General features: G+C 30.0%; 2 protein-coding genes across 2 annotated transcripts; one reads left to right on the top strand and one right to left on the bottom strand.

Moving 5' to 3' along the window:
- Positions 1-165: 165 nt before the first annotated feature.
- On the top strand, positions 166-9,479 carry pont (pontin). Its single transcript, XM_014424618.2, has 8 exons — positions 166-427; positions 500-628; positions 705-879; positions 2,799-3,001; positions 3,462-3,667; positions 5,754-5,915; positions 7,457-7,651; positions 9,212-9,479. Exons 1-8 carry the CDS (start codon positions 287-289, stop codon positions 9,369-9,371), a joined length of 1,371 nt encoding a protein of 456 aa, XP_014280104.1. The 5' UTR covers positions 166-286; the 3' UTR covers positions 9,372-9,479.
- Positions 9,480-14,048: 4,569 nt separating this feature from the next.
- Positions 14,049-24,466, bottom strand: Got1 (Glutamate oxaloacetate transaminase 1). The gene is made up of 9 exons (XM_014424619.2): positions 24,264-24,466; positions 24,013-24,194; positions 23,827-23,935; positions 23,656-23,748; positions 23,427-23,551; positions 19,465-19,615; positions 17,636-17,801; positions 16,883-17,025; positions 14,049-14,290 (listed from the first exon to the last, which is right to left on the bottom strand). Exons 1-9 carry the CDS (start codon positions 24,370-24,372, stop codon positions 14,115-14,117), a joined length of 1,254 nt encoding a protein of 417 aa, XP_014280105.1. The 5' UTR covers positions 24,373-24,466; the 3' UTR covers positions 14,049-14,114.
- Between the last annotated feature and the right edge of the window lie 1,334 nt (positions 24,467-25,800).

The raw sequence follows: 25,800 nt of genomic DNA on the forward strand, positions 1-25,800 counted from the left end.
ATATATTTAATTCCTTCATGAATATTAAGCTTCATTACTTTCATTAGTGAGGAAGCAAAATAAGAAATGAAAAAAAGAATATAAGAAATAGTAAGGAAGCTATGACTGACCTCTGTACTTCTTTTTCATTTCTGGGCATATGAAAGGTTACAACTGGTAGCACAATGCCTTATAACATAACTGTAACCTTCTGTTACCATAGCGCGTTTTTAAACTTCAAAGTTTCAGAGACTGTTTTTGTTAAGTAAGTATTTGATTGATTGGCATCGATTTACTATCTTATAAGATGAAGATTGAAGAAGTAAAGAGTACCGTTAAAACGCAAAGAATATCTAGTCACAGTCATATTAAAGGTTTGGGCTTAGATGAAAATGGGGTACCTATTCAAATAGCAGCCGGTTTGGTTGGCCAAGAAAACGCCCGAGAGGTGAGTGCATAACTAATTATTACTTTTGGCTTCTATGTTTTTGAGAACTTGACAGTAAGGATTGTCTTGCAGGCAGCAGGAATTGTAGTGGAAATGATTAAATCAAAGAAAATGGCTGGAAGGGCTGTTTTAATGGCTGGACCACCAGGAACTGGAAAAACTGCGATAGCTCTAGCAATGGCTCAAGAATTAGGAAACAAGGTATTGTAAATTCACATTTCTTTCATTTGATCTATTATGACCATTCTGGTTTTTTCTTAACTCTTGGAAATGTTAGGTGCCGTTTTGCCCAATGGTAGGGTCAGAAGTGTTCAGCTCCGAAATCAAGAAGACAGAAGTGTTGATGGAAAATTTTAGGAGAGCTATTGGCCTTAGAATCAAAGAAACTAAAGAAGTCTATGAAGGTGAAGTTACAGAACTTACACCAGTGGAAACAGAAAATCCAATGGGAGGTAATGATTATTTTGATCTTTAACAATTTAAATGTGATCATCATATTGTACAATTAATGCCATTACATATATACATGGAGGAACTCGAAAAACAAATTGCGAGCGTCTGTTCAACTATGTTAAGTTGCTAGTAGATAGCATACTAATCAGTTAAACAATTGACAATATTATAAGGGATGGGAGCATTATTAGTGACAAGTTGAATACATTTTCAATACTTTGATGATTCATACATACACACACATATATTTATTAATTGAATTAAAATCTGTACCGCTACAACCCATGAAGGGTCATGTGTTCAATACTTTGTAAGGAGGTACTGTTACTAGACCAATAGTTGTGCAAGGAAATGATTTGTTCAGACTCACACTCGACCGCATATTTATATATATAGTAATATAATATTGCTATATATATATATAAATATATAGGTATATTCAGGTCTAAATCCACAATAAAGACCAGCTTGGGTGTGTTTTTTTTTATTGCTCAACTCCTCCATGAGGATATATATACAGCCCCAGAATGATAATTTAAAGATTCCTTTTTCATGGTCCCCTTGAAATAAATATTGACCAACAAATATTGGTCGGATACGAACCCACTACCTTCAAGGACTCTCATCCTAGGTCTTGGTTGGTTCAGCTATCTTGGTTGGTTTAGCCATTCTTTTAAGGTGCATACGATTTTTTTTTCACTTTCTGTGGATAAAAAGAGTTACTTATTATTAAATTATTATCCATTTAGAAATTTTAGTCCTTTTACCTCTGTGAACTTCCTTCATACAACTAGGAAATAATGTATTGAAAATTTCCATTTATTCATTATAATTGTCATATCATTCATTAATTTTGGTTATATTACACAAGTCTCATTCGTATGTCAGGTGGGTATTTACCACGCTCAATGTTCTATTGTTGTAGGTTCTGATCTACGTGATATCTATGTTATCATAGTTATCACTTCGTCTTACTAGGTTTCATTTGTGAACTGATAATTTATTTTCTCATATTCAATATTGAGCCATAGTTCTTTAAAGTTCTGACTAAAGTATTTCTTTGTGGTTTCTATATTATTTGTTTAGGCATATATTCGGTTGAAGAGTCTTCATCTATTATTTATTTCATTCTTAAAGCCTAATGTCTTTCTTGAGGGTATTGATTGACAATCACCTAGGAATTGTCAATCAACATTTGTGGTGACTAGACAGTACCCAGCATATTTTATATAAGTTATTTTAAGTTGCTTCTAGACAATCAATATTATCATTAGTTTATAGCTCAATAATAACATAATATTGCTGAGCACACCTACATGTTGCAATATTAATGGCTCATAAGTTAGTTCTTGTCAGATATTTCTGCTGTCAAAATGTGAGACTAAACAAAGCATAGATGTATGAAGGAATGGTTAAGTTAAAAAATAACGATAAAAATTTATAAAACAAAATAAAAATAAGTTCATTCTTATTTTTTGGATTAACAGCATACAACTTCCCTGGTCATCAAAGCCATTGTAAGAATTTGTGAACTATATGTTATAATTATGCAAACTTATAATATAATCTACAGACGGTTGTTATTTTGTACTATATGAAATATTCCACAATGTATTGATTATATTAATTGTCTAGGGGCTGTATCATGATGTTTAATATATTTTCACTTTCATTAAAAGTTCATAACTTACGTCTTTTATTAACATAAGTGTAGGAAGTTAAAATAAATAACACTGTTTTAACTACTAGGTATTCTTTTATAGCATTTTTATAAATCATAGTTTTAATATGTATGAAATAGAACTTTGTCTAATAATTGAAGGATCATTGAACAGCCAATATTTCTTTTTATTATATTTTATATAAACCAACCATGGTTTATGTATTTTTCACCAATTTTTAACCCAATATTTTTTAGGATATGGTAAAACTGTATCCCATGTAATTATCGGGTTGAAAACAGCAAAAGGTACAAAACAGTTGAAGCTAGACCCAAGTATTCATGAAAGTTTAACTAAAGAGAAGGTAGAAGTTGGGGATGTTATATACATTGAGGCAAACAGTGGCGCTGTCAAGAGGCAAGGGAGGAGTGATACATATGCTACTGAATATGATCTTGAGGTATAATCAATTCCGATTTAACTTCTTAAGTAGGAAAAGAATATTTTTCAAATAACCAAAACATTTGTAAATTTTTCACATTCAGAGAAGTAAATGTTAAATGTTAAACTTATATAAATGGCTATTGTTTTTTCAATTAGTTTATTTATAAAAAAAATTCAAAGGTTTAGTAGAGATTGTAAGGAATTGCATTTATATTATCGAATGCAATTATTTTCAGTTTCCTGATATTATTTTTAGTTTTCTGATAATGATATTATATAATGAAATTAGATTATAACAATATTTATAATCTAATTTATACTATCATTGAGTTAACTCTGCTTGTTGCTATTGATCTGTGAGATTAATTCAAAAACCTTTTTTATGAACAAAAGCATCTTGGTTCCAGTCATAGCTTTAAAAAAAAATTTTTTCACTATTTAAATTTTTTCTTATCACATACTTTTTATGTAAATAGGCAGAAGAATATGTCCCCCTTCCTAAAGGTGATGTTCATAAAAAAAAAGAAGTCATCCAAGATGTGACACTACATGATCTAGATGTTGCCAATGCAAGACCACAAGGAGGACAAGATGTGTTGTCAATAATGGGACAACTTATCAAGTCAAAGAAAACAGAAATTACAGATAAATTAAGAGCTGAAATTAACAAAGTTGTCAACAGGTTTGTGTTTTTAATATGTATCAATATTATAATAAATATCAAATATAAATGACAATTTTTTGAAGATTTATCTTCTGCTGGAAATAAGTAGTATTAATCCAAATGGTTAATGTATTCAGATAAAAAAAAGCTACAACTTCAATGCAGTCATTAAACTTTTGAATTTCCATTTTTTCAGTAATTAGTTATATATTTATAACTTTATTACATTAAATACAGTCTACTCTCAACTAAGTGGATTTCGAGAGAATGATACATCTCTTGAAGTTGTTTATGTTTGCTGTTTAATATTTCAATTTTTAGTGATAATATTTTTATTCAACATATTCAGGCTTCAATGAAGAGGATTTGTGACTTTGGTAAAATGTGAACCTATATTGATTGAGAGATTACATTTACTGATTTGCACTATAATTCTATAATGCTAAGACATCTGTAATGCTATATTGGCCAATATAGTGTAGCCAAAAGGCAAGGAAGGGTTTATATAAATAAAATAAAAAAAGTATTGCCTTAAAATATAATTTTTAATACATTCTGTATGTTAAAGGTATTCATGATCTTCAGTTTAACATGTTAAATGGAAAAAGTTGTGTTAAATGGAGAAATATTTCCTTTTTTTTTAGCATGTTAAAACAATATAATAGTTAATATAGTTGAGAGTCTTTTAATAGGTCTGCTAAATAGAAAAAGATGTCACACAAACGGGGACTAATTGGGCTCCACACCATTTGTCTGTCTGTTGCTTTAATAGGTTTGTTGCTTGTAGTTCATGTTTTGTTTGTGTTTTTTTGGTTTAGATGTTTTTTTATAATAAATAGATGAAAATAATACTAAAGTAATAGAAAAAAAAAAGGAGAGGAAATAAGGAATAAGTGAGGTGGAAGAAAGATGATGTGACAAAGCTTGTGGAGATTTTATTATTTCGTAAATGAGGTTACAAATCAAGTTTCCTAAAAAATCTGCTAGAAGTTTCTCTGCATTTAACATTGAACATGGACTTTAAATTAGGCTGCTCACAATCCTATATTTATAACATTTAGCATGTTAAGATATTTTATATTTACACACAAAATCATCAATACCCCTAATATAGTCTTAGACTTTAATTAAATATAATAGGAAAACTCTTGACTGTTAATTGAGATAAGAATAAAAAGTTTAATTATGTCATAATGTGCCACCTTTACCATCAAATTTATTCTAATGATCCTTTGTGATTTACAGTATGCCGAATTTTGATAAGATTGAAGTAAGCTTATCTTACTTTTAAAACAGATACTTATAGCAAGTATATTGGTCAATGTACAATTTCAAAGGAGGAGATTAAACACCAAAATTAGTAAAAGGGAATCCTTCCCGGCTAACCACTCCAATTAAACCCGATTTGACGAAGGTCTTATCTCACCTTTGAAACATATACTTAAAACAGGAAGAGGAGACTTGAGTTGAAAAAATTAGGAAAATCGAGTAGCAACAACAACAAGATGTTTGATGTGAACATTTGAGTAATTATTGTAAACTTTGACTAATGGGAGCAATCTTTTAATAATTTTTGCTTAACTAAATTCTTCATGTTATAGAAGTAAATAGTATAGTCTATTGGTTGGGAGTATTTTTTATTTTAAAGATTACCCTCTTATACTATGTGATTGAACTGGGTTTTTCTAAATGATTAGAAAAATTTTTGATCATAGAAGATATTTGATCATTTAGGTTCAAGTTATCTGAATTAATGTGTATTTAATAGGAAATAAATAAATGGTACAAATTTATACTGTGGTTCTAATTATCAGGTTTAGATTAACTTTTGAGTAATGTGTTTAGAGAATTAGTTAATCAAGTATTAGGTAATCAGGCAGTTTATACCTATCACCAACTTGTTGAACAATTTAACCCTTCTTTACATATAATCTATGACTTGATGGTGCTAGTGGTGAGTCAACTCTATTATGTTTAGATACCAAAACATTAAATAAAAAAGAAATCTATCATCTTTGTGTAGAGATCATCTTTTTATTAGTGGTTTGTGTCACTAATTATTCATGAATCATCTTTTCCTAATATAAGAGTAACTTTTATTTAGGTACATTGACCAAGGTATTGCTGAATTAGTGCCTGGTGTGCTTTTCATTGACGAAGTCCACATGCTGGATATAGAAACCTTCACTTATCTTCACCAGGCTCTTGAAAGTGCAATAGCTCCTATTGTGGTCTTTGCTACGAATCGAGGTCGTTGCCAAGTCAGGTGAGTGATATTTATACAAAATTTTCTCTAATTAATTTAAGTGCATTTGAATTGTATGTAAGGTTTCTATTGAATTAATTGTGATACTAACTCCAAAGATCCTGGCTTGAATCCGGCTGAGGCAGATAATTATTTATTCTTTTACTGTTGCTGTGAGTTAAGCCTGTTTGTTCCAAAGCACTCCGAGATTCATCCAGACTCATGAAGTGGGTACTCTGCATTGGGAAAAATCTAGCGGTTGAGCGTGATTTTGAAAATATCACCTTATAGAACCATTGTTCAAAAAACAGTACTTCCTTACTAAGTACTGACCTCCTGACCCTTCATGGATTGTAGTGGTTCACATTATTAGATTATCTATTAAATTTTTTAAAATTTAACTTTATATTAAATTCCTATCCCTTACGTACTTCCTCAGTATCCGTTCTTATCTCTCTGACAGATTATTTCAAGCAAATCATAACAGCACTTATTCATCCCACTTTCCTCAGTCTGCTGGTGTACCTCAGGTTAGTATCCTTGATCCCATCCTTTTTACAGTTTTTACTGCTTACATCCTAACTATCCTCTCCATGTATGCTGATGACACATGTCTATTGTCAGTAAATAATGTCGATAATTCCAATAAATCCCATCAAATCACATTTATCCTTCATTGTAATATCCATTCCATCCGTAATATCCAAAGCCATTAATAATACCCCATTTATTCCTGTCAAACAGATCTGTTTCTTAAGACTACATCTGGAAAAATGACTGACATGGAATCCTATTACAAGACTGAAAAGACAGGAAACTGCTCATTGATTCTGACTACTACTTACTTGACAAACAGTCTAAACTTCCAATCAATTACAAAAGACTGATCTACATGACTATAATAAGGCCTATCTGGACATACAGAATTGAGCTTTGGGTCTCCACTAAACCATTGAATTCCTCTTGTATCCGATCCTAACAATTCAAAATTCTAAAATTAAAAAGAGCTTGTTTTAGTATTACATGAGCAGTGTAATGTTTAGAGTATTGAAGGCTCCAGATTTTCTTATTTAATTTGTTTTCACAAAATTTGTGAATTGCTCACATTGTTAAAATCATTTCTGTTTGTGTTGGTTCCACATACATTGTGTTGATTCCAAAGAATATATATTTTCTGTTTCTATTGTGTATGTTAGTTCCGACATTATTTTCAATAAATTATTAAAGTCAAGCACTCAAAATACATTGTTGTTACTTCATGAAGTTCAAATCTCTACGGTTACAACCATTATTACCAATATTTATTTATAAAAGAATAAAAAACAAATATTTTAATAAATCAATACTAATTTATAAATATACTGATTGAAAATATATGAATAAATTACTTAGCCACCTTGATTTGTTTTCTATTTATCAAATAACTAAAATAATTCATTTTAAAATTTATTATTTTTCATTAATTTCTCTGTTGAAATTAGTCACAATATCTTATTATTCTTTTAGCATTCAACTGTAAGAGAGTAAATCCTTATCCTTACACTTTTTTTTTGTTTTTGAAGAGGGGCTGTAGATATTATTTCACCACATGGACTACCATTGGACCTGCTGGATAGGTTGCTTATAATTCGTACTGCTCCTTACAGCCAACCAGAAATGTGCCAAATTCTCAAGTTGAGGGCCGTAACAGAAGGACTTAGTGTTGATGATGATGCATTATCAGAGCTCAGTGATATTGGAAGCAAAACAACTCTCAGGTAATTGAATTTATGCTTATCGTTACTACTATTCCAAAAAAGTAAGGTATAAAGAAATTATTAGGTATTAATATCATGAGGGTAGATGAAATATAAAATGGAAAATGTATTTTTCTTGTTTTTTAAAGGCAAGAATTAAGATGAACTTGACCCGTTTGTTGAATACCCTTATTGTTTGTCTTCCTAAATAACCGAATAATTAAAAAAAAGCTAAGGAAAAAAAAATTACACAAGAAAGTTGAAATTGTATGTATAGTTTCCCTATAGTCACGATGTTTGGTAGTAGTATAATAAGTTTTCTGTTCTCAATAACTTTTTTTAATATTTTTGTTTGCCAAATTAGACTTTACTCGCTCATATAGTCTCCTATAAGATTGATTTGATCATTCAAAAGGGTTCCTTAACACTGATGCCTTTCAGTGTTTGATACTAATAGTCAAGACTTCTAAAAAACACTTTACTTTCCGATATGACTCATCATTTGTGCTCTCTCTCTAGCTCTCTCCTCTCCCTCCCTCTCTAACTTGCCTCGAGTTTTCTCCTGAAAGTTCTTTAACTTTTCAGGTATAGACAAATCCCAAAGAAAAAGTTACTATCGAATGGTAACTAAATTTTATTTGTGCATTACTCACAAATCATACTTTTTATAGTAAATTATATACATAATCATTTGAAATAAAAATAAAATGTAAGGTTGGAGCAGTAGTAGAAATGATATGGCGCATTATTTTTCATACCCGTTCTTCAAAATATTTAGAGGCCGTGATGGTTGATGGTGTTAATCTCTCTGGCAACCTCATGTCAGATGCAGCACTGGTTTGAGCCTGAATAGGTTGTCATTTATTTTTGGTAGACTTACAGAATAAATATTGAACTTCTTACTCTGGCCAGAATAGGTTTGTAACCTGTCCTTCTTCTAGTTGGATTACATAACAACATTAAACCAAATAAATAAATACAAATATTTGAAAACTATTTTTTATATTGAATTTCATGTGTATTCCAAGGAAAACCTTTCATTTATTAGTTTTTCCTATAATTGAATAACTATATATCTTCTGGAACATTTGAGATGCTCGTTTGAAAGATAATTGAGGCATGGAAGTGGAAAGTGCTGTCTGTAAGTGCCAAAAAACTATTCTTGAGAAAAATGATAAAAACAGGTGGCTGGTCTCACTTTTGGTTAGAAAATTACTGTTCAAGATAGTAAACTTCTAGTGTTTACCAGTTTATTGGCATTGGCTTGTACAATCTTATTCCGTCAAAATCTAATTTTTTGTATATCTGCCACTTACAGCTTTTTCCATTTCCATGCCTCAATTGTTTAATAAACTTAAAATACAAATAAAAAAATAATTGGAATGGTATTAGTGATAATACAGCTAACAATTGTTGTATAAAAGAAATTGAGTGAGTGGAAATATCTGATATTTTTTCTTAGTATGAAGATTAACTGTATAATTTGGCAGAAAGTGGAGTTAATTTTAATTTAGTGTAAAACAAAATTTATTCTATGATGTTTTCTATGAGGAAAAGTTAATATTATTGTGAATTATTTAGGTATGCTGTACAGTTGTTGACCCCCTCTAATTTAACTGCAAAAGTGAATGGTCGTTCTACAATCACTAGAGAAGATGTAACAGAAGTGGGGCAACTGTTTTTAGATGCAAAATCTTCTGCTAAAATATTAGCTAAACATCAAGATCAGTATATGAAATAAATATATTTTCTAGCTATATTTATATGTATTCAATCAAATTGTTTAGATATATCAATGTTTAGTGAACATTATCATGTAATTGTATAAATTAATAGTTTTTATATGGAACGTTTTTGATTTTTTTTTACCTATTAGTTGTGTATAGTTTTTAAATTAAACTTTTACCTTTAAACTGCTAATACAGTTATAACCTTACCCCATTTTCTGAGTCAGGCTCAAGTAAGCAAGTCATGTTTTGGATTACTTGAATGAAATCAAGAGTTGATTCCACAAATTTATAATAAAGGACTTAAATATAGAATAAATTATAGAAGATATCTAGGAATGTGCTCTTCCACTTACTTCAATGCAGTAAGCGGAGGGTGTACTTTAATTAGTGCTTATTTTATGTGATTTTAATAAATGTTTTTCCATTCCTGATTTCTCATATTCTTCATACATTACGGCTTGATATCTCAGCATGAGATATGCCCTCTCTATTTTTATATTTATTTATGTATGTATTGGGTATTTATGTACAAATAGTATGGAATGTAGCATTGACTAATTATTATTTATGGACTTTAGTAAGTGAAGTGATTTAGTTGTGTATCCATTTTGTTTCCTGATGATGACTTAAAATGTGATCTGGTTCATTAATATTTATCATTTTGTTTTTCTTTAAAACTCGACTAAGACACAATATTAAGAGGAGTATATGGGTATGAGAATTAAATAAGGATATGCTATAATTTTCAAACTCATTATCATAAAATTAATTTAAAGATGGTTAATAATTGACTGTATGAAGTATATTATCAATATAATAAAGATATAATACTTAGTAATATAAATTATAATCTGTATCACATCAACCCATGAAGGGTCTCACCCGAGTACTTGGTAGGAGGGAACTGGTTTTAGACAAATGGTTGTGGTAGGTTATTTGGTCAGAATCACTCTCAACTGTCAGGGTTTTTCCTGATTTTAGAATACCCACTTTACAGAGGCTGGGTTTGTACCAGGAGGGCTTCCTAACCTCAAGATCAATATAACAGAATAAATGAATTATCTGCTCCAGCTGAACTCAAACTGGAACTGGATCCAGGCAAAAGGAGTACGGTGCTCAACTCTCTGAGTTATCCCTCTCTCCATAAACAACTTTTATTCCCAGTAAGAAAATTGAAAATATTGTTATAATTATGGGATTAAGTAGTAATATTTTAATCAGAAGTTAACAATTTATTACTATTACTTATTAATTATGTAGTAAATTCATCTAATAAATTGGAAATTTTAATTTACTTGATTACTGTTTATTTAAAATAGTTTCTTCTGAGCTTAGACCACTTGATATTACTTCTACAACTTCCTAAAAAGAAGGAAGTACAGTAATCAGTCAAATTTTTTTGTAGATACTCTTGATTTCCATGTTTTGTCCATGTTAAGGTTCTCAGTCTAAAAATATGATAATAAATAAATTAATTTTCCCTTCTGATAATCCTCAATTCCCATAACTATGGATGGAAATGGTTGATAGTTAAAAGTATGTCAAAAAGCTATCATTTAATAAAGTATTAAAACATCATTTTTTTTCCAAATATTCTTGGCTTAGGATTTATTTTTAATTAAAGAGATTAAGGTTTGTAGAAATAAATGATCTATTAACAGAAATATTAGAATTGGAATATGAATTTTTTAAAAATATTATTTCAATTTCTTGAGACAGGTAATTATTTATTAAATAAAACAAAATTTGTATCCTTATTAGGCTCAACACTTTTTATTTCAACAGTTAACGTTTCGGCCATTTCAGCCATCCTCAAGGACATCTTCAATTATAAATTCTTCCTCAAATTAAAATTTATAATTTGTTATGCAGGCTATTCTGCCCAGGTCATTTATGATAAGTTAAAAACCTATTTTTTATTTAAAATCATAAATATTTAAATCTTCTTATTTTAAAATTATCCACCAAATCACTACCATATACACAAACCATTTATATATAAAGATAAATGGTTTGCGTATATGGTAGTGATTTGGTGGATAATTTTAAAATAAGAAGATTTAAATATTTATGATTTTAAATAAAAAATAGGTTTTTAACTTATCATAAATGACCTGGGCAGAATAGCCTGCATAACAAATTATAAATTTTAATGTGAGGAAGAATTTATAATTCAAGATGTCCTTGAGGATGGCCGAAACGTTGTACTGTTAAAATAATAAGTGTTGAGACTAATAAGGATACAAATTTTGATTTATTTAATAAATAATGAATTTTTTTATTATACACCCAAATGGAAGTGAAGATATAGTGAAGGAGAGTTTACATAATAATGAACAACTTTTAAATATATATATTTATTTTTACTAACAAAACTGATAGGATAATAAATTTAATAATACAAAGAAAAACAATTGGACTCCATAATGACCATGGGTGTTGCACAATTACTTAATGACAATGTATGTAATAGTTATTACATTATGAACAAGTGTACTGATTTGATCCATAATAATGCAAAGATATAACAATAAAGGGGTAAATATTTAAACCTTAATACTTTATAATATTACAATTGAACATTGACTTTTAAAAGATTTATTATTAGTTTATAAATAAAATAATTTTTTCCAGTTCATAACTGATAAAATATTGACATGTAATAGGAATAATGCAACAATTGTTAAACAAAGGAAGGAAAGGTATCAATATTATAGATTGATTACTATAACTAAAATTACCATTGTTTGATAATATTGAAACATTTTAACTAATCTATGATTAAAGATAAATTTTAGAATAGGTTAACAATCTTGTGCTTTTTTAAAATTCGAAAAAAATACAAAAATAACACTTAGTACTAACAATTTATCACTTATTAATCGTAAAACCTTTAACATATTTTGAGCTCTCTTGTGATATAATAATAAAGGCTTCTATTCTTATTATGATTTAATTAAAATGTTTAAAAATTGAAATGTTAAATTCTCTAAGAAGTGTTTCTTCAATTATTAACATTATTTACTATCATTTGACCAGAAACATAAAGGGTTTCACTTTTCTAGAGCTTAAACTAATAAATTTTACATTTGAACCAACCTCTATAATTTAACTTACTTAAAACTTTCTATTAATTGAACTAAAATTTTCTCATTTTTAGAATTAAATGTATGAATAAAATAAAAAAATCGCACTATTCCTAAGCATTTCATTTCCTTTAATAATTGATCAACGTTATCAATTGGTGGATTGAGTTTTGACTGATCATAATTGTTCTTTTGATACAGAATAAATTTTTATCAATATGAGTGATATAAAAATCTTGAAGCTCTAATTATTGAGAAAGTATTCCTCCCATCTGTTAATTTTCCAAAAATAAATTACACTTCTTCGTTAAACGTTAATAATATGAAAAAGATATGTTCATTATCGAATAATCCAGTTCTCACTTCTTTAGTAAGATATAAATCAGTCTTTTATCCATCTAGGTGGATCTTACAAATCTGATAATAATATATGAAATTGGCCTAAGCTTTACTAATAAATTAGAAGAATTATTACAATTTAAAGGTTTTCATTTGCCAGTGGTATATTTCTGTTAAATTAATTGTCAGTGTAATTAGAATTCGAAATTGACACAAAATATAATTCTTTAATATGCTGGTGGAACAGTTAATTTAACTAACCAAAAAATATGATCAAACAAGTTAGATTGTGTTTATTAAGTTTTTTTAATATGCATTGGAATTCATTAAGGATGGGATGATATTTCAAGTATAATAATTAAAAGGAAATGTTAATTAATTTGTTTATTTTCAAGATCATTTGCAGGTTTTTTGTTGAGACATGATAGTTCAAAAATTATATCATTTTAAACCAAAAACAATTCTAATCACCTCTGATGATTTTTACCTTCAAAATAATAACCTAAATGAATAACCATCCCACATACTTACTAAGTACTTTATTTACTAAGATCGTAATGCTGCAAAAATTGTTAAATGAGTTGGTTTTAGATAAATAACGGAGCAAATTAGGAAAAAAAAAAGTGTATCAGCACCTTCTATTTCAATTGACTATATTCATAGCTTCTCTGATAGAGAAATAAAGATAATAAAAATATTAGTCAACAAACTTTGATTTTTTTTTTTTAATCAATATAATAAATATTTATATATATTTAACAATTTTATAGACATAAAATAAACAACTTTATATTTAAAACTTGACTCTTAGCTTTATTCTAATCACTCTTATATGTGCCAGTAGATATACATACTTATAAGTATGCATTATCATAGCATTTTTTTGAAGTTTAGACAATTAAGTTTAGCTATAATACAAATTTTTCAATTGTATGGACTGCAATAGGCCCTCATTCATTAATATAATTGGCATCCTACCTTTCTTAGTTATCTTACATTGCACTACCTTGATAAAAAATTAAATTCATCATCCTTTAAAGAATGGTAAAAGGACTCCATCTAATTCTTTTTTTTATACCATTAGATTGACAATAACTATATCTGCTATATTTGAAATTAAAACACTAGTTTAATTATCATTAATAATAGTTACACTTATGGAGTATTAGTCATTAGGAATCAGTCACCCATCGCTTTGTGTTTTCTGGACTTTTACAAGTAGTAGATATATTTTATTATTATAGTAAACAAAAAAAAAATCCAGTATTTTCAGTAATTTCATTCATTTACAGAAAGGCACTAGCTTCAGTCATAACATTTGTATGATATTTATAGCTTGGCGTTTTGTCCGTCTACTTCATTGGTATCCAGATCATCTAAAACAACCTCGCAGATTGCCTTAGCAACATAGTCTACATTTCTAGTGTTTATGCCGCACATGTTTATCCGTCCTGACTTCAAAAGATAAATGTGATAGTTCACGATCAATTTTTCTACTTGTGATGCTGAAAAAAAGTATGTACATTATATATTTATAAATAATAATACAAAAAAAACAAAATAATATATCCATATCAACAACTTATGCTATTAAATAGTAATATGGTGTTCAGGAGTTTATGATGACGAAGGTTCATACAATGCCCTGTTTGTAGCTAAGCATGTCTGATTTTTACCTAGGTCAGGTAATATTAATTTTGTGGCAGTTGGATTAAATGAACTTACTTCTTCTCATTACATTACCTGATACTCTCTTTGACTGATTTTAAACCTGGGGGTAGATAAAAAAAGATAAATGTTTTCATTTTAAACCTGAAGCAGGGTATTTTTGTTCCATAAAGTAACTAATAGTGATAAAGATAAGACATGTGATCACTAATCACAGTGTAGACAAAAAATATCCATAAATTCTGGTTCTTTAAATAGCAGGAAAGGACACTATAAATTGCAGGTGACATCACCTGAAACAGGAGTTCAATAGCATATCAACAGCTTTGATGGCAACTGAATTCACTGTACCAGATAAGAAAATCATCTGGCTTCATCTCACATTTAAAAGAAGGAAAAGTGCTGTCCTTCATCATATTCGGCAATGCATAGGTTTCTCATAAAACTATAATTACTTCCCAGAAAGCGGGATTATAAAATTATATATTTGAAAAAGGAAAACAAATTGTGCTGCAGATGGGTTCCCTAATATTGCAAGAAAACTTTGAAATATTAAGTAACAAACCATAAAATTCTACTGTAGATGATTGATTTTGAATCACTAAACTCTGCCGTTTAAAAAAATACACATTATAATTACGGATTATCTCTCTAGGAAGTCTGGTGAGTCAATTCTTTTAAAATTTTTTGAGGTTTATTTACTTCCATCATTTTCAATAAATTATTATTTATTTACTCATTAACGATTGTACAATGTTTCGGGACCACTGTCCCATATTCATGCACTATAAAAACCTCATGATTTCATATGGGAAATCATGAGGTTTTTATAGTGCATGAATATGGGACAGTGGTCCCGAAACGTTGTACAATCGTTAATGAGTAAATAAATAATAATTTATTGAAAATGATGGAAGTAAATAAACCTCAAAAAATTTTAAAAGAAATTATAATTACTTTTTGATAGCACTTGGTTGGGATTAATACAACACTGGCATAAATAAATACCTACTTTAACCTACTTCTCAGAGAGGCATTTTTGTATTAATAATATGTTAATATCTTTTAGGGATTTCTTGAAATTTATTGTTTGCATTAATGTCTTGAGTTTAATATTAGTACATAAAATGTCAAAGATAGTTCAATGATTGTTCAAGTATCTTTTTTTTTTTTTTTTCAATATAGGCTCAGGACAAAAATACCTTAGCACCCAGACTACTTTGAATTTCATAAAGAAAAATAAATTAAGAAATTTTTAAAAATATTTTTAGTTACTCTAAGTACATCCAGCAAGTAAGAGTATTATTGATCTGTGGTGCAGAGTTTATTTTTTCACCAAAAGATGACAAAACTAGGGGTAGTTGGGGTCTCCTAAACACAACGAGCACTGCAGACTCACAGCAGTACTAGAACTCATTGAGTGTCTGTTTCTCTGAAATGTGCCTGACCACAAGAAATCTTACAATATACAAGGATGTTTATGGCAAAGGTGGTATGAACCGAATAATCGGTTTAAGTGGTGTCGTGAGTTTAATGAAGGAAGAATTAATATTCATAAAGAGCCAAGGAGTGGAAAACTTTCAATTGTGACCAAATAGTTGGTGCAAAAAATTGAGGAAACTGCTCATGATGACTGCTGTTTGATACTGGATAAAATGGTTGTAATATTTTCACAAATTTCAAGATCTTTGCTACACCAAACAATTACAATTACAAGATTTGTTCCATAACAAATGGCAGATCAACACGAATTGGGTCACTAGTGCTCATGAGTATCTTAAGTGATTTGAATTGGAAGTTGAGGATTTTATGAGGTCCATTGAGACTGGTAATGAAAAGGGTGGTAGCTCATTGCACTATTGAGACAAAAAGACAGGCATAAAACTGGTTTCCCATCTGACAAAAGATTTAAATCCTTCATTTCAGCCAAAACAATTATAGTATCCATGTTTTGGAAACAAAAAGGGATCATTTTTATAAATTTTTTGTCTCAGAGAGAAAAATAAAGAGAGTAATTTAAAACTAATGGATGGGAATGTAGAGGAATGGAGCGAGTTTGTTGCATAATAACACCCACTTAGAACACGGCCAACGTCACTAAGGTGCTAATGAATTTCTTTTCAGATGCGAATCTAAGCATTAATAAAAGAAGAGGGTTCTTGATGGGGGAATATATTTTTGACTTCAAGTAATGCAAAAACAGAAGAAAATATTCATCAGTTCAATTCTATACTTGGACAGGACTGCGTTAAATATACATCACTAACATAGTTTATAATTAAACTTTCCCATTTCGTTCAACTTGAACTAACATCCAATAGGCTGTTGTACTAACTTGTATGTCTTGAGACAAATATTGTGGAGCTAATTTTAATCTTTCAGTCATTATTTACTAACTATAACACAAAATAATTCACAGTGTGACTTACGTGTAAGGCCGGTGTAGGAAAACATTCCAATTTGATTGGTTATATGTTCCCATTTCCCTGGAGTGCCTAAACTTTCAAGCTTGTTACGAAGAAGGGTTCTCATATCTATCACCCGATTAGCCATAGTTTTCAGACACTCTTTCCTGTAATAAATAATTATATTATTTAGAAGTTTCCAACATCAGCATAAGTTATAACAAATATTTTTTTGAAAATATAATTTAAATACTAAAAGAAATATTAATTAACTCATACTGAAGATTTCATGAGAAATTGAAACTAATAAATAAAAAATAAGTGACCCAAAAGTCTAATTATTTTTATGTAAAAAAAATGCATTTTTTATTAAGTTGTGTTCTATTTTCATTTTACTGTATCAGCTAAATGTTTCTAACATAATTCAAACTTTTCATAACCCACATAAAAATTGTATTATAACTTCGGAGACTTAAGACATACACAAATACAAAATACACTGAGGAGAAAAACAGTTTATAAGTTTTAGAATATTTGAGTGGGTGAAATCAAATGAACACTTTAGTAATAAAAATATTGTGAAAGGATCAATAATTATTATTTAATTAGACAATTGTCAACAATGAAGCATAAATTTTGTTCAGTTTCAAGAAGCTTCTTGTTTGCAAAATTGCCACTTGAAACCTACGCTTCTCACTCCTTCATCTAAATTACAACAGTTGAGTTAATAATATAGCATTTATAATACCAAGTAAATAAAATAAATAAAATTCTAACCACTCGACAGTAAGATCTGCATTATTCAGTATATTGGCAACTATTCTAGCTCCATGGTTGGGAGGGTTGGAGTACATGGCTCGGATAATGACAGTCACTTGAGATCTAATCGGTGCTATAGATTCTTGAGAGTTAACAACGAAGACAAGATTTCCAACTCTTTCATCTAGGAAAAAGAATCCGAATATTACCTTATTAATTGTAACAAAAAGTACATTGAAAGAAGTAACTACTTATACATCTATTGCTAATAGTAAATATTTCATGACAGGTCACAATATATTATCAGCCTAAATTCTTCTTGATTTAAAAAACCTCGTAAGTGAAATCTGTTCGCATCATACAACTTTCACTTACCATCCTACTTTGATTTTAAATTATTCTTCACTTGTTTCAGAAAAGATATTTTTATATTAATCACTGTAGCAATACTTTCTCGCACTAATTTTCCAAATGAGCCTTTCAGTTGACACATTCACAACATTTTCTAGAAATGTACATCTAATAATATTTCTTACTGCAAAATTTTAAAATTTTTCTTTTTGCAAAAGTGTGGCAGAAATACAAAAATAAAACAGTATAATATAATATAGATTTTATTCTTAACCATTCATTCAATGCTAAAGTGTTATTGAATCAATATTGAAAATACTAATAAGAATGATTTGACGGATTTAATTATCTTGTCAACTGAAATGCTCATAAATATAGGGTAAGTGAAATTAATATATTAATTAAAGCTAACAATGAGAAATGGCTATTTTTTGGGAAAAGACAAAATTAAAGGTTGTGAGGGGAAGATTTTTTGAAAATTATCATTTAGCGAGACATGGTTATTTGGACTCAAGGGACCTCAAAACATGAATTTCCATGGAAAACAGGAATTCAAAATTTTTTACAATTGAAAGATTTACCCTAACTATATATTTTATGTAAACAAAAGTGAAATTAAAAATACAAAGTTCTTATGTATCTGTTGTACAATTAATTTCTTTCAGAGATCCCTTGGACATAACAAAATTTTGGTAACCAATTCAATCAAATACAATTAATGATAAAATATAAGTGTTTTTATAACCCATAATTACAGTATGCTAGTAAATCATACCAAATAAGCATCAGATTTTATTATTTAACAATGAATAAAGGAACACAATAACTGAAATAATTAATAAAACTGAACAATGTAACTGTAATTAATGACCTAGTATGTTGAGCTTACTTGGTCTTAGCCCTTGGAACTTTATGAAGGAATCAGTGTAGACCTCTTAAGCAGGCCACTGATAATCCTTTCCACTCCAACGGCATTTTGCCTTGCTTTTCTTTTCATCAAATTCAGTATTAAAAAACTCAAAAAATATGTGCCAGTGTTACCAAAACTAATATTTCAGTAAATTTGAAAACAAAAACAACACATTTATCCCCTTTACCCCTTCCTAAAAAAACTTCCTTCCACCAAAGAAATGTTAATGAACACTTTTGATTCTTCACTGTCATGGTAAAGAAAATGTGAAGACTAAGAAGTATCACAAAGACAATTTTTTTTTTTGGTTCTTCAATATACATAGTATTTTATTTGGTGTGGAATAGTTGAAGTGGAACGTCATCAGTGGCCTCTTATAAATCTAAAAAGTTTGGAGATCCATGAGGAACCCTTTACTATGAAAATTAATAACGATGTTAAAGAACACACTTAAGTAGTATGAATTGAATTAAGGTATATAAGAATAAATATATTTCAATTTTTAAACTGATAGGCAAATAGACTTAAAGATAAAAAATAATTATTAATATAATATTAATAATAATAATGACAAAAAAATTATTACTGTATAATCCAAAATTTTTTGCAAACGATTGAGCAACGAGAAGTTCGAACCCGGCTGCAGCAAAGTACCTTACAGCCCAAGCATCTTTATCCGGATCACCTGATGCAAAACCTTGATACGCAATATCAAACAGTGGGAACAAAGATTTTTTCTGTAAAAAATAGCAATATGTCAGCAGATTAACTTCTATTTCATGCAAGATTAAAAACTGAAATCAAGTGAGTGAGTGAACAACAACTTGTGCTGCGGTGGATCCCTTGAACTTTTTTTTCTTTTTAAATATGTAATTTCTTCTTTGATAATCTATATGTATTTATTTATCAATTATAATAGATGGTGTGAAATCTACTCATGATTTTGACCTAATGCCGATTTTTCATCTTTATGCTACAAAATTAAATTCAAGACGAAAAACATGCTACGGGTTTTAACTAGATCTAACGAAAATAAGCATTATGGACAGATAAACAATATATAACAAGTAAAGTAATACAATTTATAAAATTGTGTTTCAAGAACCAGGTGGCTGGGGTACAAAAGAATGGGGAGAAGCCTGACTGGGTTGAGACATTCAGGAAACAAAAGCTGCTGCGTTATTTTTCCTTCTATACCACTGAGTCGTTTAATATCAAATGTCAGTTTTCACAAGAAAGGTTATTTAGTAAAAGGACTTTATGAAATCCAAAACATTTGTATTCAAAATACCCTCATTTTCTATACATTTCCACCAACATATTATCATACATATGAATTATTCCTGTCATTGACCACCACATAGAAACCAATCATTTCTTTGGATACAATTTGGTATAGGCATGTGTCACGGTTTTTCGATGATATTCAACCACTGATCTGACTGATGCCTGTTATCATATATATACTTTTCATCACATGTGATTATCCTTTTGAGAAAAGGCTTTTATTTTTCCTAGTAAGCTCAGCTGCTGCCACTCATTAAGTTCATGAGGTAATCTTTTTTACTTTACTAATGGTCTTTAAGTGTCGATACAGTTGTATTCAGTTGTGCTGCAAGTTCTTTAACTGTGTCTTGAAGGGTTTTCTTCCCCAGTAAGCTTCAGTTAATCAATGTCAATGGCTGGTAGAGGTCTTCTTCTGGGACAGTTATCCAAATCTGTGTCACCAGCCAACATTTTTTTAAACCACTGGTTCATTACAACGCCCTTCCCTGAATGCCATGCTATTGCTTCTTGCAACTTGGGCTGTCGAGTGTCCAAGTTTAAACTCATAAAAAAAATTACGGGAAAATTGTGTGCATCCATGGTCATATTTAATGGCATAATAAACTATGTGCAATCAATTGGAATGATAGTAAATATTATCAAAATGAGAGAATTAATAACAGCTCATTATAAACTGTAAACATAAACGTAGTAAACAACACAATTCCACTAACCCCACTTAGAACTTTTGAAATAATAAAAACGGACATTTCATATAAAAAGACCCAATATATGTTTTGTGATCATAACATCATGGAGATATTTATGAGATCAATTAATTTATGTGATCAATTAATTTATGTGGAATAAAGGGGTTGAGGAAAGGAAGTTATGAGGTAGCACCTGAGAGACCCATGAAGCATTAGCAGAAGTCTTAAGGATGCTAAAATCACCTGCGCGTGGTTGAGAGCTGCATCCTGCTAGAGGTGACCCTGCTAAAACTAAACACAGCGGAATCTACACTGATGAATATCCCCAAACCAGAAAGGGCTGAGAAACAACATTAGTTAAGAGCTAAGAACAATAAAAGGTTTCCTCATGGGTCATGCTCCATCATATTATCATCTCAAGATACTGGAAGATTCCACATGTTCATAGTGCTTAGAAGATGAAGAAAAGGTTGAGCATTTTCTATGTGAATGTGAATCCCTTCACACCTATTACAGATTACAATAACTGAATCAGGCGATAATTAAACCTGAAGACATCACTAGAACTAACCTAAATGACCTAATGGGCTTTATTAAAAGCATCACATTCCTATGGGATCTCTAGACAAGTTAGGGAAAAACTCACTAAAGATTCAAATGGGTCGAGGTGAGGAAGGGTTTGTCATCCCTTTAGTGTAATAATAATAATAGGTAGAAGAGAAGAGACTGAAACCATGTGACACCCCTTTTCTGTCTACTAGTGATTATGTTAGTAGAATCCATACTCATCACTCAGGGCCTTTCCAGTCTCCTCCTGGTACTATCTGGCATCAAAGACGAGGTCATTATCTGTATGGGTTCATTAACAGTTGGGTACATGTTATTTATAGTGTAAAGTTTTGTTGTTGAATTACCATGTTGTCATGCTATTAGTCATATTGTCTTGGATTGAAAATTTGTTTTGCATGTGCTTTTTTAACACAGTATATTTCTAATGCAAGTCCATTACATTACCTATAAGGTTTTAGTAGGTGTATGTAAGATATCGGTTTCAGTCTCAGATTTAAGGATGCTTGTTTTTCTTAATATGGGGTTCCTATATTATCCCCATGCTAAATGCAGTTCTAGACATTGCTCATTGTCCATTTATTTCTACAAATATTAATATTTAAACTGTGATTAACACTTAGGGACCCACTATCACAAATACATTTTTGTGCATAAAAATACATGTTACAATGTACAATTATTTGTGAACGTAATGTAGCAATGAAAATTAATAATAAAATAGCTGTTTACAGGAAAATCTAACAAGTATTTTAATAATATATCATAAATTGTAAAAGGATACAAATAACTAAGTACTCATGAAAGTTTTGTTTATCACTTAGCAGCTACCTGTTACAATGAGATATAGGTCATTCTCCAAACTTGGTGCTATTCTGCTCTATAATGTTTTAAAAAAATTAAACTCTATCGTGAAAAAATGTGAACTTTTTTTATCTTAAGGGAATGCTCCTTGATAATGTCCTGCAGCAGGCACAGACTTAATATTATAGTTTTAGTGATGATTTTTTAAAAAATGTCTTATTCTAGGGAGCAGCACATACGACTAAGGAGTGATAAAACGAAATGAAGCATGTAATTACTGTATTAATACTAATAAAAAAAATTTATTTAGTAGAGATCATTCCTAAGTGCCATTCGTAGCCGAGGGAGTTAAAGCACTTTGATTGGGAATTCAAATCCGGTCTGTGGGGAGAGGGGGATAAACTTTTATTTCTTGTGGCGGTCCCACATAATAAAAACTTTACCCCATCTTCCACCATGGTTAGAATAGGGTAGTAACCTGTATATAACGATTTTTCATCTTTACACTCAAGAGAAGCTTCACAAAATAACAAAGATGAGCATGTACTTAAAAAGGTCCTCTAATGCTACGAAACTATATAATATACAAAATTTAAGTCTTATAGGTATTGATTCTAATGAGTACTATGGAGTAATCAACAATAAAAAATCTCAAACATTTTTCATTCTCTTTCACATCTTGGAAATAAGGGAACAAAGGATACCACTTGTTTTCAGCCTACTTCTAGTTTGTCCTGATTGTCTTTCAGTGTGAAACATTCCTTTGTGAGGGTATGAATTGTGATTGATCTAAAATTCAAATTATGTTTTATACCAATACATGTAATAGTGCTGAAAAGATTAAGGCCACTTTTTTAAGGATCAATAAAAAAAAAAACTCATCATAGACTTTAGAAATCTCGTTCTCAGTTTTATGACAGGGCTAGTTAATGCCAAAATGAGCATTATATAAATCTTATAAATAGATAAAAATTAATGATTAGGAGCTTAAAATGAGAAGGAAATGGCCTTAAGTAGGATAATAACAGAAAAATAAAATCATTTACAATCAGATGGTCGATCATTCTTAAAAAGTTCTAAAACTTAAATAGCACCAAAATTTAAGAATTACCCACATCAATCATGATAGTGTAACATTGAATTAGAAAATTCTGATTTGAAACATAAAAATAATATATTAAATTTATTAAGTGAAATATACCTTTACAACTTCAGCTATTTTTTTCCATTGCTCCTGAGTGGGGTCCACACCCGTTGGATTATGAGCACAACCATGAAGAATAATGACACTATTTTGAGGGGCATTATTTAAATCCTCAAGCATACCTACCGTTAATAAATTAAAGAAATAGTCAACTTGTTTGAATAAATAAATAATTTATTTGAACATGGATATTATCTATAAGACAAAAATGTAATAATTAAATTACCCTCTAAATCTAGACATCTATTTACTTTATCCCAATACCGATACGTTCTTGTGTTTGGGAATCCTGACATTTTGAATATAAGGTGATGATTTTCTGAAAAAATAAAAATAAATTAATTCCACAGGAAGAACATTACCACCAAATGATTGATTAAATTAATAAAGAATATACCCCAGGTTGGTTCTGAAGAATAAACATAAGTGTATCCTAGCTGTCTACACAAAAATTCAGCGGCGATTCTCAATGCACCCGTACCTGATAAACACTGAACTCCAAATGCCTAAAATGAGAATATACAACACAGACTGTCCAAACTGATTCTTTTTATAGATGTCTTAATATTATGATATTATTTACCAATCCACTCAACACAAGAGGGTTGTCATAATGTAAAACCAGCTTTGTAGCAGCCAGACAAAATGAATCTAAGCCCATTATAGGTAAATATTCATGATTTAAGCCTTCATCATTTGCCATCATTTGTTCAATTTTTCTAACAACGGGCAGAACCCAAGGCTTTCCATATTCGGTTCTGTAAGCTAAATTCTAACGATCAGAAAATGATAAAATGAAGTTAATGTCACTCCAAAATAACATTAGATTGATACCTCCTACTCCCAGATTAACTTTTTGGGGGTTTGGATCGTCTAGATACGCTTTGTTAAGAGCGAATACTTCAATCGGTGGAAGTGTTCCTACTTTGGAAAACCTGCTCATATTTAGGGAACGTTAATTAAAGTTGAAAAAAAAACAACACTATAATCACAGATACGTCAAACTTGATGGTTGCCCACCGACTGTCGTTGCGCTAGATAAGTGCTTCATTTATTTGATCGCTAGTGGCGCTTGTATCGTTTTTACAACCTAATGAAGTACTGATAAGATAGGTGAAATTATTCACTACTGGGTACAAATAATGATTTAACAACTTTAGCCAATTGGAAAATAAAAGATTTATTTTTAATTTATCATTTTCATAGGAATCAGTGGAACAAGACGAACGAAACAGATAGTTAGGTAATCCGTCAATATCATGAGGAAATGGTACAAATTTTCAACAAAAACAGAATTTAAAGACCAAATTTTTTAGTAGACTGAGTGACTGGCACATTGCTATAATATTTTTGGTGAGAGGGGGGCTATCTAAAATATCCCTTCAAATTCAGTATTAGAATGAAAATTGCACAAGAATTTCAATGGTTGGAATAACATTCCGGAAATATTCTAACAAAAATTAGGATGCTTCAATTCGTTACTGATTTTTTTTTTGTTATTTTTTGCTACTCTTTTGGATTTTAAAGTTCAATCAATTTTTGCGAATGTTGATGTCTAACGACAATGGTTTTCTTTTAAATTCAGACATAACATTATATCGATAAATCTCAATTTTCTAAGCTAAAATACATTTATATTAGTTTTAAATCTTAGTAATTCTTTGGGTACAATGTTATACCACAGTTTTCGAGGTTTGGAATAGGTTCTCAGCGTCTGACTAAAATCTTCAGATTCTAATCCTTTTTGATCCTAGACAAATTTCTTAATTTTCATTTTTTTCTAGACAGTCATCGTTGAATGTGGTTTGGATTCCAACAGTGGAAACAGTGGGATCTTCGTTCGCATCATCTGCAAAACGTTAGAAAGTCAAACCAAATATAGATTCTCATATAGAGCCAATATTAGCCATTATAGTAATATATATATATATTTTTTTGTGACTCTCCAAAGACAATATCTGGAACTGTCAATTTCCTTTTGAACTCTGAACATTTATGAGGAATCACAAGGTTAGTTTTATAACTAATTCTGTTAATTAATAAATTTCATTTGATAATAGTTGAGTGCTAGTTTTGAAACACCTTTGTACAGACTTGTTTGGTGTGTCGAGGTACTGTATGTAGTAGTCCCAGCACCGATTAAAGAGTGGAGGGACTCTACGTCGTAAGGATTTGACAATGCATATTTAATAGGTAAGACCTAAACCTCAGAGGATGGAAGATCCACTTTGTAAGTTATTCGCATACGGTCGTGTAGGGGATGGTCCGTACAGGAACGAATAATACTTTCTGGAAGACAGCGGTTCCTAAAGTGGCGGCACACTGTGGTACTCGAAGCGTAAGCCGGGGATGCCGCAAGCGAATACCACAG

The sequence above is a fragment of the Halyomorpha halys genome, unplaced genomic scaffold (genome assembly GCF_000696795.3).
Source record: "Halyomorpha halys isolate HHAL.00 unplaced genomic scaffold, Hhal_1.1 Scaffold474.1, whole genome shotgun sequence".
NCBI lineage: Eukaryota > Metazoa > Arthropoda > Insecta > Hemiptera > Pentatomidae > Halyomorpha > Halyomorpha halys.

Bases quoted from the DNA above. Each gene is read 5' to 3' on its own strand.
- Got1 (XM_014424619.2), bottom strand. From the start codon at position 24,372: ATGAGCAGGTTTTCCAAAGTAGGAACACTTCCACCGATTGAAGTATTC. The intron at 23,936-24,012 runs GTAAATAATATC...TTCTCATTTTAG, and splicing joins CTCTTGTGTTGAGTGGATTG to GCATTTGGAGTTCAGTGTTT. The intron at 23,552-23,655 runs GTAATTTAATTA...TATTAACGGTAG, and splicing joins TAGATGTCTAGATTTAGAGG to GTATGCTTGAGGATTTAAAT.
- pont (XM_014424618.2), top strand. From the start codon at position 287: ATGAAGATTGAAGAAGTAAAGAGTACCGTTAAAACGCAAAGAATATCT. The intron at 880-2,798 runs GTAATGATTATT...AATATTTTTTAG, and splicing joins AACAGAAAATCCAATGGGAG to GATATGGTAAAACTGTATCC. The intron at 5,916-7,456 runs GTGAGTGATATT...TTGTTTTTGAAG, and splicing joins CGAGGTCGTTGCCAAGTCAG to AGGGGCTGTAGATATTATTT.